Genomic DNA, 14,988 nt, shown 5'->3' on the forward strand with positions numbered 1-14,988 from the left:
AAAGTTAACTTTTGCTTAACTTTCTTACGACTTGTGATAACTCAATGTAATTTTGAAGGGTATTGATGGATATTTCTGTTTCAGGTTGTAAAGACTGTTGGCCTACGAGAAGTATGGTTCTTTGGCCTACAGTATATAGACAGCAAAGGATACACCACATGGCTGAAGCTAAACAAAAAGGTATATTTTTTGCATTCCTCCTGTGAATCTTTTCATTTAAAACTGGAAAAATTTTCTCCAAGAAATATTTTGAAAATATTCTATAGTACGCATTTGTTTCGCAGTGGATTTAGTTATTTACAAAAAATAAATGTCTGCCATGGATTTTTAAAAATGGTTGGTATTCATACATAAATCATACAACCTTGACCAATATTTAGAAACTAGTGATACAGTAATGTTTCATTGAATTAGTGCTTCCCTACAATTCACTACTTCATTTAAAATGTTTGTAATGCATTTAGGCTCAGCAAAGTTTTGTTGAATCATTACTATATATGTTTGTGTTCAAACATATCAAGTAAAGTTGATTCATGGTGGAGGGGGTAGATTGTGCTGCTTTGAAAGTAATGGTGTGCAAGGGGACACATGGGGAAAAAAAACTTAGAAAACTAAACTCTTGTCCAGAGCACCCAAGTTTGGATTTGAGCTTTGAACTGCATATATAAAACTGCATGAGGTCATAGTGGGAAGTTTTACCAATTCTTCATAGACACTAGATCATGTACAGAAGATGAACAGATCAGTTTTGGGGTTTCTCCACATTTTTTGTGACTTAACTGGTAACTTTTGGATTTGAACAGGAAGTGGCTGTGCAAGAGCAAATTTAAATTAGGCCAATCTACAGGATATTATTGACACTATTGTGATTCTGGGATTCCAATTACCTTTATCAGGATTGATATGAAATGCCGTTGCTGACAAAATAAGGCAAAACATGTATTTTTGCATTTGAGGTGGTGGAGTAGAACAGGAGAAGAAAATGGAAAAACAATAAACCTTGAGTGTGTATGTTGCTGTAACTGAAACATACCTGTTTAAGGTATCTTAAATCTCAAGGTGAGGGATAGAGGTGTGAGAAATGGAACTCCCTCCCATTTTAGGCATTAAATTGATTATGTTTGCAGTTTAGATATAATGGCTTAGATATTAAGCAGTCTCAGTTTCCTCTATTCTATCTCCTTTCTGTACCGTTGTGATATTTTTCCAATTCCCATTCTAGCCATCCTGTGGCCTCTTCGCAAGATTGCCAAATTATCCACAGCTTGTGTTGCAGATTTCTGCCTGCTATGAACTGGATTGAGACTGTCTGAGCTTATTTCACACAAGACTCTTAGAACCAGCAGACCATCTTCCAATGTGTAACTTTGGGCTGGATTTGAAGCCAAGTATCAGATATGGGAAAAATCATTATTGAGTCCACTAACTTGACCAAACTTCATATCTTTCTTTAAAAATATGGAATTCAATTTTAATCTGCTTTCTTCTAATTGACTGTGATATTTGTAAAAGAACATATAGTTGCAGCTTGGGTGCATTCTACTGAGCATAGCCATATGGTTACTTTTAGAGCTGAAGAAATGTAGCATTTAGGTTGGTTTCCCCTTTCACCTCATCTTTGTCATGCACAGTGATCTTTGTATTCTTGCTCAAGTGGTCATTATTCATGTGCAAGGTCAGATGTTGACTATTGGCATGCTGCTCACCTGTTTAGCGTAACGATCACAGTCGAGTTCCTACCTTTAATTTGCCAAGTCATTTGGAGTCATCAGATAATGGTCAAGTGTAGAACTTTTGACATTATTTGCTTTCTTCTCGTGAATATTTTTTTGTAATGGCCTGGGTGCATTGTCATACTAACTCCTCCAACTCTCCATACCGCTCCCCACCCCAAAGCTTGAAAAATCAGTCTTTTTACCTCCCTTTCAGATTATTTACATATCATTTTGCTATTTAATGTTGTTCATTTTCATTTTTATTTTTTGTGACCATGCTAATTTGCATACTACAGTGAAGTTTTGCATCTTAAAATATTGCAAATTGTGCTATTCTTTCAGCACTTTATATAATCTGACCTCTTGGATTTCACATTGCATATGCATTTCATTGATTTCAGTATGGATAAATATAAGCATTGGATAATTGATTGGAATAAATGTACAAGTAGGGTTTCTAGCTGTGAACAGTGTTCAACAAAATCCTGTTGTACCCACCCCCAGATTGCCCTCCAATTTGTCCTGCAGAGATTATCAATTGAAGCTGAAATGTCAGTTTATTGATTTGGAATTTGTATGTTCCAGGTTACTCAGCAGGATGTGCGAAAAGAGAATCCACTACAATTTAAATTTCGGGCAAAGTTCTTCCCAGAAGATGTGTCTGAGGAGCTGATCCAGGAGATAACGCAACGTTTATTCTTCTTGCAAGTGAAGGAGGGCATTCTTAATGACGAAATCTATTGTCCACCAGAAACTGCTGTCCTACTTGCTTCATATGCTGTGCAAGCTAAATATGGAGATTTCAACAAAGAGGTCCATAAATCAGGTTATCTAGCCAGTGATCGACTTCTTCCCCAACGGTAAGTGGAAATAAGTGTTTCTGCCTACATTTTATCTTAAATTTCTGTGCTACTTGTAAAATGATCAATCTTTCGCTGAAATATCTTGTATAGTTTCAAGAAATTGTTGTCGTGGTCAAACGCACACATCACGGGGCAGTGGCTATTAAGAGTATATGAATTCGTTTGGCCTTGTCTACCCACCCTAGTATATTGAGAGGCTAAACTGGCTGCATTCGGGATCGAGGGCGCTGAAATAAACTCTTTCTCTCTCCTGCCACCTCATGTCAGGTCTGCCCCCTAATCAGCTTTGTCTAGACATTTTTCAGATTAAGATGGAAGTGGTATGGGTAGATTCTGGAAGTTGTCTGTTGGTTATGTAGGGGATACATTTTGTAACCCTAATTATTATTATTATTTTTTTTTGGAAGGTGAATTCTTTATATAGGAATTGTTAGATGAGAAAAGGACATAGCCCATCTAGTTCACCCTTTTTAACATCCTGGTATTCATATGGTACAGTGATAATGGGCTCATTGATTAATCATAGCCTCTTAATTAGTGATTGAGTTTCTTGTTGTGCCAGGGGTTTATTTTAAATGGTGATCCTGTGTGAATGAGGAAACCTGTGACATTTGGAAATCTTAAAATATCCATGAAATAGCTCAATTAATTCAGTTGAACCCTCTTCTTAAAGTGACCCCTTTTATTCTCTCCCAAGATGGCTAAGGTCTGTTACACTCTGACAAAATGCTTAACAGATAAATTTCTCCTTGCGTATAGCCATTTACATTTTTTTGTATTAAACTTTGCCTGGCATTGCTCTATCCTCACATTGGCTCAAATCATTCTGTATATTCTGAGCTGAAGCTTTTGATTTCCTTGCTCCTCATAGCTTGGTATCATCTGCAAATTTAACCACTTTAAATTCAGTTTCTGGTTTCAGATTACCTCACCCAATACTTCTTCCACTCTCAATTCCGCTCTAACAAATAAAGGCAAGAACAACTTGCATTTAAATACCACTCTACAGCCATTGAAGTTCAGTTGAAGCGCAGTCTCTGAAGTAGAGAAACATTTGCTGGCAATTTTCACAAAATTGCAATAATGGTTAAACATTGGCCAGGACATGGAGAGCCCCACTGTTGCCCTTGATAGTGGCGTGGGATCTTTAGACTCACTTGAGGGGCGCCTTGGTTGATGTCTCATCTGAAAGGTGGCACATCCAAAGGTGCATTGAAGTGTCAGTCTGGGCTAAGTGCTCAAGTCTCTGAAATGGAGCTGCAACCCACTGCCTTCTGATTCAGAGGCAAGAGCTCTACGATTGAACTACAGCTGACACTTGATACTGTTTTTCTACTCTTCACCTAGTTTCCCTTCCATGTTCTGGTTTACTCTGGAATTTCTACAGCTTTCAGATTAATGGTCTTTTTTGTGGAACTTCATTACAAGTCTTTCAGAACTTGATATTGTGACATTGTTCAGAGGAGAACGGGGAATTCTCGTGTCTAGGGCCAATATTGCTTTCTTAACAAATAACAAAAATAACTGGACAATTATTTCTCTAACATTTTGTGTCACTGCACCCAGAAGTATTTAAAACATTTTGGTTACATGAACAACATGGTTACAGAGGCGATGCCGTAGTGGTATTATCGCTGGACTAGTAATCCAGAGACCCAGGGTAATGCTCTGGGAACCTGGGTTAGAATCCCGGGATTCCCATTGAATTCAATAAAAATCTGGAATTAAACCATTGATCGTTGTAAAAACCCATCTGGTTCACTAATGTACTTTAGACTAATGTCCTTTTAGGGAAGGAAATCTGCCATCCTTACCTGGTCTGGCCTACAGGTGACTCTTAACTGCCCCCTGAGCAAGGGCAATTAGGGATGGGCAATAAAATGCTGGCCTAGCCAGTGACTCCCATATCCAATGAATAATAAAAAAGGCATATCGTCTAGCAAATTCTTTCAAAAAGCCTTTTTTTGTTGTTTTTTGGCAGGGGGCAGCAATGTGAAAAAGAAAGGTTGGCAATTTTTACATTATCTGCGTGCTCAAGGCGCCAGCCATGGCCAGTTTAAACGTGGTGGGCCCTTTATATACAGAAAAATGACATTTAAGGCATGATACATGTGCGATAGTTATCATTAGGCTTTTTCCTTTTTCCTCTTTCTTCTATTTCTCCATTCCTTAATGTAGTAGCATCTTGGAAGTGTTATTGGAAATTTTCATTAATTGATCTGGTAAAGGCTACATTCACTACTCCCCAATGCTGCTCTTAACAGGCTAATGTGAAACTGCCAGCTGTTGTTTGAAAACTTGCCAGGTAATAGTGTGGGCTTTGCATCATTTGTTGTGTTCAAATATTTGTTATTATAAATGAGACTTGGATTGCTGCATAGTTAAGGCCATATCTAAAGGGGCATGCATTGGCCTGATACTATCTAACATCTGGAGTAGCAGAGGATGGGTATAAACCTCTACACCACCATTATAGCATTTAATAAAGATGTATATGAAGAGCTTATCACAGGTATGTAGTTTAGTTGGAGGGAAGTAGTGTCAATTCAAACATGTTGCCAGTTACAGCTTGGCTGGTGTGTTAACTGTTAATTGTAATTGCATTTATTTTACTGATTTGAATGTCAGTCTTTTTTTTGAAGCAGCAAAAGCATGACTGCTTAAAGCACTGAAACCTTTTAAAAAAAAAAAAATTGCATTTAATCATTGCATTCATACTGAAGTGTCCCTAAACACTTCACAACTATTGAATTATTTTTGAAGTATCATGAGTACAATGTAGGGATATATGGCACAGCAAATGCATTCTATCACTAATTTGCTTTGCCGGTGATGGCTGAAGGAAGAATGTTGGACAGGGTACCCTGAATACTCAGGCTCTTCCTTGAACAGCCTTCTGAGATCCTTTGCCTCTGGCTGAACAGGTAGAGTTGGGGCTCAATTTAACATCTCTCCTCCAACAGTGCAGTTCTCCCTCAGTGCTAGCCTAGATTTATGTGCTTGAGATCTAGAATTGGGCTTGAACCTGGAACCTTCTGACTCTGGAGAGAATGGTATTACTAACCAAAACTGACAGCTTATGCACAAAAAATCAATTTTGTTGAATTAATTTTTCAGTTCAAATTTGTAATCAGTTAGTTTCAATAGACCGCATTGTAAAACAAAAATTAAGCAATGGAAGATGGTCAATGATTTTCTTCACCCCATCCCTATTTCATTCTCTTAGCTCTTTAAGTATTTTTTAAACTTTGAATTTTCTGATCTCCCCTTCCTCCCTCACCACCACCACAAAGTTAGTTTTGCTTTGTAGAACACTTGCCACTATACATCCTCAAATTGGTACAATGTGGTCTACAGTAGTGTTCCAGTTGGCTATCAGGTGGTGTGATTGAAGCAGGTTAAGTCTGACCTTGTCACTTTTTCCCCTCATCTATATGCTGCTCCAATTCTCAATGCAGTTAAGAATTAATTTGAAAACTAATCCCAAATGATCAGCTATCAGACTTGAATTTTCTTAAAATCTAGAGGATGTAATTGTCTTATTCCTGCTCCATTCCAGTAATTAGACCCAGCCTCATTTTTTCAACTGAGCACTGAACCCCTTGATCTGGTGATTGCAGCGTTGGTTATAAAGCTTGTGTTCTGAAATATATTTGCTGTTCCAGCATCACAACTGTGCTTTACAGAAGTTCAACTGGAATGAGTTGTAAAATTTACAATTAATTTGAGTTAAATAGTATTTAATGTGATTTTTATTTTCTATTTTGCATTCCAGTGGTTATATGTATGTGTTGAAAAGTACCTTTTTGAGTCTAATGGCAGAGATCATTATATGCTTATACCTGTTGAGCCTGTGTATTAACAGTTCAATAATTCTAGCTTAATTGCTTGAAATGCTTGAAGATCTTGGATGTTGGCATTAGTATACTAGCATTGGGCAGTGTTAAACTAACTTCAAAAATTCTTAGTTTTTTAATTTGGCAATATCTGTTCCTAGTGTCTTAGAACAGCATAAGTTGACGAAAGAACAGTGGGAAGATAGGATACAGACTTGGCATGAAGAACATCGAGGAATGCTGAGGTAATATTCTGAAAATAATTAATGTGCTTTAGGTTAACATTCATCTTGTGGTGCCTGAATTATTAAAGTGTATTATGTTGTGGGCTTCTCATTGGATGGAGTTTTCATGTGCTTTTCTTTTTGGATGTTAGAGATTAAACCTTTTGTGTATATTTTCATGTTAACTAGAATATAGATAATCTTTTGTCATATTCTGAAGACTTCATCCACAAGGACCTCTGTCCACTTCCCCTCAAGTATGTATTAGAAATACACTGACATACCATTGATCATCAGAAGCTTATTATGTTAATAGGATCACTTTGAAGAAGTAAATGATCATGGCAACATTGGGAGAAGATGGTGAACAAAATGCACTTGCCTATCCTCTTCTCCAACCCACCACCACAAAATAAAGGTGCTATGCATATTGTGTTGAGGAGGCAGCCCATGTTGCAACTGCATATCTACTACAAGAGGCATTGACAGTACAGGTGCATGCCACTTGTACTTGTACAATCATAGATTAGTGAAGGAATTAAATGAAAACTTGTTTAGTTCCGTGTATTGCACAACTTTTCGCTAGTGTATATCCTTCGATAGGTATAAATTTGAAAGAGAGGATACTGGGATCTCTGGTCAAGGCCAGCAGCAGTGAAAAAGCAAGGTTTTGTAGTACCCTTTTAGTGGATAAATATACTGACACATGAGCTGCAAGGAATATCGGAGAAGAGTTAGTTTCTAAATCAGAGTAACTCCCTTTCCTGAATTTGGGGGGGGGTGCGGGGGTGGGGGTTGGATGGCGGTGGAGGGAGAAAAAACAAAGAACCCATAAAACCAAGGCATAGGCCATTTTGGGTTTGAATGTAAATGCTAGAATTTGTATGTTGTCACCTCTTGGGTACAGACTCATTGCTAAATAATTAGTGGGAGGAGAGGAAAGTGGATAGAAGTCCCACCTCTAGATGTGGCACACAAGGGGCTGTAAAGTTTGTTTACACCTATTATGGCAGTAAAAATCCAACCATTGCCCCTTGATGTTCAATGGCATTACCATCACTGAATTCCCCATTATCAACACCCTGGGGTTACCATTGATCAGAAATTGAACTGGACTAGCCATATAAATACTGTGGCTACAAGAACAGGTCAGAGGCTAGGAATTGTGTGACGATTAACTCACCACCTGACTCCCCAAAGTCTGTTGACCATCTACAAGGCATAAATCAGGAGTGTGATGGAATACTCTCCACTTGCCTGGATGAGTGCAGCACCCACAACACTCAAGAAGCTTGACACCATCCAGGACAAAGCAACCTGCTTGATTGGCACCACATCTGCAAACATTCACTCCCTCCACCACCAATGCACAGTAGCAGCAGCGTGTACCATCTACAAGTTGCACTGCAGGAATTCACCAAGGCTGCTTCAACAGCACCTTCTAAACCCACGACTACTACCATCTAGAAGGACAAGGGCAGCAGGCACATGGGAACACCTCCAGATGGAAGCTCCTCTAAGTCACTCATCATCCTGACTTGGAAATATATCATTGTTCCTTCATTGTTGCTGGGTAAAAATCCTGGAACTCCCTCCTTTTATAGGACTCTGGGTGTACTGACACCACATGGACTGCCGTGCTTCAAGAAGGCCGCTCACCACCACCTGCTTGAAGGCAACTAGGGATGGGCATTAAATGTTGGGCCAGCTGATGACGCACACATCCCGTGAATGAATACATTAAAAAAAATAGTGAGCATATTTTAATTCTAAAGAATAAATTTGAAACTGAAGGTGAAAGAGTAGATCTCAAACCCATAATCATCAGGTTCCCTGTTGTTCAGGTTCCAAAGGGCAAGATGTTGCAAAAAACAATTGAGATTGTAAAAATATAATTCCTTAATTGGTTTTCCATTTAAGAATGGTTTAAATTACTTAAAGGGTAAAACAACTAAATTGTATGCCTTTACTATGACATCAGAACATATCATTATAAAAGTTCAGGCTGGGTGTAAATGGGAGCTCTAAAGCTAATGTCCACTAGAGTAGTTCAAATTTATTGATTACCACCTTAAATACTTGTGGCAAATAGTATAACTCTTACTGTTATTGACTAGATGTTTTAGTAGGGACTAAATTCTGTGGAATACTGTGTAGTGTAAATAGAGCATTGGATTAGGTGATAATGTTTTATAATGCACATTAGATCTCACATGAAGTATTAAGTGTGGATTACCATGCAACATGAAAGGATGTATGTGCAAGGGTCCATAGATGAGGGTTAACTATAATCACCAAGTATAAACAGGTTAAATTGAGGAGGCTATATAATTTAAAAAGTTGAGGGGATCCCATTGAGCAACAGATAAACAAGATATAAGTATGGAGACCAGAAAATTCAACTATAAATTAGTAAAAAGTGAATTTAAGAACCAGCAAAGAATAACTAAAAGAAGATAGTGGCAGAAAGTAGAGTGTGATTAAAAAGCCAGCTAGTAATACAAATATGATGGTAAAGAGTTCCTACAAGTATTTAAATAGGAAAAGAGTAACTAAAGCTATTGGTCTTCAGTGAGTGAATCTGGGGGTATTGATAATGGAAACAAGGAAATGGTGGAAGTGTTGAACAGAAGTCTGCCTTCAATGTAGGTGACTTGGAAAACTTCCCAAAGGTACTTGCAAATCAAGAGGTGAAAAGGAGGGAGGAACTTAAAACTATCACCATCATTAGGGGAAAAATACTGGGAAAATGATTAGAACTAGGCTGACAAGGCCCCAGGACCTGATGGTCTGCATCAGGTCTTGAAAGAAGTGGCTGCTGAGATAGAGGCATTAGTTATTATAATCCCAAATTTCTTTAGATGCTGCAAGGATCCCAGCAGATTGAAAAATAGTGAATGCAACAGCTTTTTCAAGAATGGAGAGACAGAAAAAGCAGGGAACTATAGACCAGTCAATCTAACATCTGTAATAGGGAAATTACTAGAATCTATTATTGAGGAATTATCTATTATAGCAGGATACTTAGAAAATCATAGTGATCAGGCAGGGTCAACATGGTTCTATGAAAGGGAAATCGGGTTTAACTAGAGTTTTTTGAGAAAGTAACAAGCAAGGTGGATAAAGGGGAACCTGTAAATGTAGTGTACTTGGATTTCCAAAAGGCATTTGATACGGTGCCACATCAAAGGTTACTTAAGAGCACATGGTGTATGGTGTAAACTATTAACATGGATTAATGATTGATTAGCTAACAGGAAGCAGAGAATAGGGAAAAATGAGTCTTTTTTACATTGGCAATGTAACCAGTGGAGTGCCACAGTGATCAGAACTGGGCCTTAACTATTTACAATCTACATCAATGATTTGGATGAAGAGACTGAATGTATGTAGCTAAACAGGCTGATGACACCAAGAAAGGTAGGAAAATTAAATTTGAGGAGGTAGAGAGTCTGCAAAGGGATATAGACAAGTAAAGTGAGTGGGCAAAAATTTGGCAGATGGAGTATAATGTGGGAATATGTGAATTTGCCCACTTTGGCGGGAAGAATGGAAAAGCAGTATACTTAAATGGAGAAAGACTACAGAACTCTGGCACAGAGGGATCTGGGTGTCCTGGTATATGAATCTCAAAGTTAGTATGCAGATACAGCAAGTGATTAGGAAGGCAAATGGAATGTTGGTATTTATTGCAAGGGAAATGGAATGTAAAAGTAGGGAAGTTCACTGGAGCTGTAGAACACCTAAGTGAGACCGCACCTGGAGTATGGTCCTCATCTGAAAATGGATATAATTGTGTTTGAAGCAGTTTGGAAAAGTTTCACTGCACTCATCCCTGGGGTGAAGGGCTTATCTTATGATGAAAGGTTGAACAGGTTGGGCCTATACCCATTGGAGTTTAGAAGAATGAGAGGTGATTTTATTGAAATATACAAGATCCTGATGGGACTTGATGGGGTGGATCCTGGGAAGATGTTTGCTCTTGTGGGGGAGACTAGAACGAGAGGGCACTTTTTTAAAAAAAAAAAGAGGTCTCCTTTTAAGATGGAGATGAGAAATTTCTTAGGTTTTGTTATTATATGGAATTCTGTTCTGTGGAGAGCAGTGGAGGCTGGGTCATTGAATGAGTTAGATTTTTGATAGACAAAGGAGTTGAAAGTTATGATGGGCAGACAGGAAAGTGGAATTGAGACCACAACCAGATTAACCGTGACCTTTTCCAAAGGTGGAACAGGTTCAAAGGGCTGAATGGCCTACTCCTGCTCTGAAGTCCTATGTTCCTACGAATAGTAGAATTTTTCTTCTAAAAAGGCTGTTTATCTGTAACTATTTAACAATGTGATAGTCAAATAAGCAGAGGGAAACCAACCATGGTTGTCCTCTGAAGTAATATTCCTGGTATGTCTCATTAGCGTCTTATGTGAATGTATCTTTACTATAAAGTCCTATGTAAACTTTGCACGTCAACTTGAGTATTTCTGCTGTGAGCAACTAATGTGCCAGAACATAATTAATCTGCCATGTTCATGCCATATATAAATCTTTTTGCTATTCTGTGCAACATTCTTCAATTAATATCTATGCATGTGTTCAACATTTTGAAGAGCCTTCTTCAGGACATCAGTTTTTTTTTCCTCCCTAAACCTTTCCTGATATCTATCTGATGTCTATCACTTGATATATCCAGTGTGTTTGCACACTGTCAGAAATACTCCTCAGTCAGATTTGTTTCTCTCCATAGATGCTGAGAATGTTTCAAATCAATAACATTTAATCAGTTCTAATGAAAGATCATTGACCTGTTTTTTTCTCTACAGATGCTGCCTGACCTGAGTGTTTCCAGCAGTTTTTTTGTTATTTCAGATTTCTAGTCTCCAGTATTTTGTTTCTGCATGTAACTGTAATCTATACTAAGTGCATAATTTTAGTTATGAATGGAGCTGTAGTGCAACTGATTAAATTTCTAAACAATCTGACACATTGGTATCATAATGTACCATAGAATGTTTATTTTACTTTTGTTGTTAATAGGGAGGATTCAATGATGGAATACCTCAAGATTGCTCAAGATCTTGAAATGTATGGTGTTAATTACTTCGAAATCAAGAACAAAAAGGGAACAGAGTTATGGCTGGGTGTCGATGCTCTTGGACTTAACATTTATGAACATGATGATAAGTAAGAGAACTGTTTTTTGAGTTGTTTTCTCAATTGTTCATGGTTTTTAATTTGAAGCTGGAGTTTAATGTAATTAATGAAAATTATCAGTCAAGTGATTGTATAATGAAAAGTTGCTATTTAAAAAAAAAAATAAGGGCGTGTTGCTACTAACTTGGGTGCTATCTGATAGTGTATTGAGCCATATTACTGAGGCTCCAGATTTGGTTCTTGTGCTGTGGTAGAATAGAAGTCCCAAATTTGCAGAGAAGATTAGGGAGTAGTAAAAGGATTAGCTGGGTTCCTGTGTTTATCTGGTGGTCTAACAAGGTTTTAGCCAGCCTTCCAAATATCTCTGAAAGGTCATCAACCAAACATGTAACTGTTTCTTTCTTCTGATGCTGCCTGACCTGAGTATTTCCAGCATTTTTTTGTTTTTAGTTTCAGATTTCCAGCAATTTGCATATGTTGCTATTGTATTAGTACATCCAAATATCTCCTTTTGGCTGCGTGTCATTTTGTCTCCTTATGTAGGAAAAGGAAATGGAATGTTTTGGAGGAGCAGGATTTGGCTAGCCAATGATGCCCAGCTATTGAATAGCGTACTGCCTCAAAGAATGAACCATTCTTTTTCCTCTTGGACCCTCTATTGGCCCTTTTCACCATCCCACTCCTCCTATGACCTAGTCATGCCACATTTCAATTCCTGCCCCCCATCTCCAAATGGGTATTTTGCCCTTTAATCCTTGTCACAAATGCCACCACTGGTCTGTACTTTCTCAGCGTTCTTAGAAGGACCTATTAAGCACTTTTTGTGAACTCTTAATAGCAATCTCACCTGCCTCATTCACAACTCTTGTCAACCTTTCTTGGCAAACAAACGAGGAGGGTGACAAGGTTTGCCATCTTCCTTCCCATATTCTCCCTCAATCAACTATCACTTTCTTGGACTTGCCAGTAGATCCATTAATCCCTGCCCCTTTGTGCATTCCACAACAGAATGTTTGCTTGCTCATGATTTGAGATTCTTGCCTTACAAAAAATTATTGTTTGATTGTACTGATATGGCTTTGACTTGGCTCATGAATGGTGATCTTCTGACCCTTGAAATTTCTTAGCTTGCTATGTTTTGCATCATCTGATTGCCCAAACAGTAGTAGTAGTAATGGGGCCTTTATCATCTAATCATATGTTGGTCTTGTCTCCAATTTCTCTGGTACCTTGTTGTGCCCCTCTTGTCCAATTTTTAAGATCCTAGTCATTTAAGTCCCTCTCAACATTCTCCTTGAGATTTTTCTTTCCTACCTCTGCTAAGCAACTTGGTCATTTATCTCCATCTCGAATCACATCTCTCCACCCCCCCTCTGCCCCCACACTCCTGATTCCAATTTCCTCCCAACCTGTTATTTCATGTAAAGTCTCCTAACCATTTCACTGCACCCAATTGCCTTTGCAATCTTACATGGTCCCCTCACTCCCAACCTTTTTGACCAAGACAAGGCCATTTGCATACACTTGTTTCTGTCATCATCCTCATGTCCCTAAGATCATTTGAACCCCACTTTTTATTGCTGTGCTCTCCTTGAATTCTCCCAATTCACTTCACTTTTAGCTATGCGCGAAAACGCCCACATCCTAGCCGCCTTCCATATACTTTGTAACTACTGTTCTGCTCAGCTACTCCCTTCCCACTACCCCCCCGCACCCCCCCCCCCCCCAAAAAAAAACCTGGCCTTCCACCTTTGCCATTGTCCCAGTGACAGTTTCATTCTCCATCTTGGCCATTCTCTTGTATAATCCTCATGTTTGTTCCATCAAGTGCCATAGGTAGTAGACATGTGTCTGTCCGTCCGGAAACCTTATGTTCCTGTCACTGAGACACACCTCCTGTTTCCTTAACTCTGTTCTGCATCCAATGACAGCTGACATTAAGTGATTTTCTATCCTTTGGTGCTATTCTCTCACTTTCAACATGACTGCCATTACTTGTTGCCCTCCAATTCTAGCTTGGCTTGTGGCCATAATGCATCCACCACCCACCCCCCCGGCCTCTCTGCAACTTTAACATGGAGATCCCGCCAGCATTTCCTCCCTATGGTTTAGCCTCATGACACTGTCTTTGCTTGGTTCTACATATTATAGCCAGATCTCTTCCAGCAATGGCTTCTTTTCCTGTCCTTGCGCAAAGATCTCCAAGGATCGACCCTTGGTTCCCATCTCTTCCTCTTCTACGCACTGCTCTTTGGCAACTATCTATTAGCTTAGACCTGCCCCCATGCACCCACCGAAAACTTGCATTCCTCTGTTTCTGGCCTCTCATACATCTTCCTTTCGCTCTACAATTGGCAGCTATATCTTCAGCCACATCAGCTCCTCCCCCTAAAATTGTTTCACTAAATGTCTCCACCTATCCACTCCATCTCCTCCTTTTAAGACCCTACTCACCCAGCTCATATTCATTATATTCTGTGGCTTGAAGTGCTTTGGGTTGCTAAAAAGCACTATATAAATGCAGATGGTTGGTTGAAGGGCTGTCAGCACATGTGAAATTATCTTAACTAATGGCATCAGGAAGGGAGCAAATTGTGACCAAATCTGGAATACATGCTATTTATTCTCCCCCTCTCTACCTAATTTGACCCTATTTTCTGGTAATTTTAATCCATTAATAAGATGAACTGTTGGACCCAGATACTCCATTAATCAGCTTGCACTTCTTCTAGCAACTTGTGATGCAAAAATGTGCTAAGGTGCAGGGGAAGCATCTAAGTAGGCATGTCACAAGATGTCCTGCTCCAGTAGATTGAGCCATTGTGCCAGTTAGATACATTCAAATGCAAGAGCTCTGGAGGGAATTAATCGAGGGTTTTTTTCCTTTTTTTGTTTGGCTCAGCTTCAACTTTCAGATCTGCTGAACTCCAGACCAGTCAGTTGTAATCTTGTAGGTGATACAACTGTTATCAATCTTGAGCTGCAGCATAGCAAATAAAATCCCAGCTTGGAACCTGCAATATATTTGTCTTCATGTAGTTGCAGCAGTTCCTCTGGCTGGCATAAAGTAGAAAGACATTTTAGGCAATGATGTAGTTTACTGAAGGCCTCTTGTTGAGAAACTGTTTTGCTACTCCTGTATAGTTATTTATACTTTAGAAAATTTATCTTGACTTGAAAGGTGCAAGTAAAAGATCCATAT

General features: G+C 38.8%; 1 protein-coding gene across 3 annotated transcripts in view; it reads left to right on the top strand.

Annotated features, from left to right (window-relative positions):
- Nucleotides 1-14,988, top strand: part of LOC121283999 (radixin) — an 86,147-nt gene that overhangs the window by 34,074 nt on the left and 37,085 nt on the right. For all 3 annotated transcript variants that reach the window (XM_041198888.1, XM_041198887.1, XM_041198889.1), the window contains exons 4-7: nucleotides 85-180; nucleotides 2,301-2,575; nucleotides 6,576-6,659; nucleotides 11,670-11,816. In XM_041198888.1, coding sequence (XP_041054822.1) covers nucleotides 85-180; nucleotides 2,301-2,575; nucleotides 6,576-6,659; nucleotides 11,670-11,816 — 602 coding nt within the window. The remainder of the gene's footprint in view (nucleotides 1-84; nucleotides 181-2,300; nucleotides 2,576-6,575; nucleotides 6,660-11,669; nucleotides 11,817-14,988) is intronic.

Source organism: Carcharodon carcharias, chromosome 11 (assembly GCF_017639515.1).
Source record: "Carcharodon carcharias isolate sCarCar2 chromosome 11, sCarCar2.pri, whole genome shotgun sequence".
In the NCBI taxonomy this organism is placed as follows: Eukaryota; Metazoa; Chordata; class Chondrichthyes; order Lamniformes; family Lamnidae; genus Carcharodon; species Carcharodon carcharias.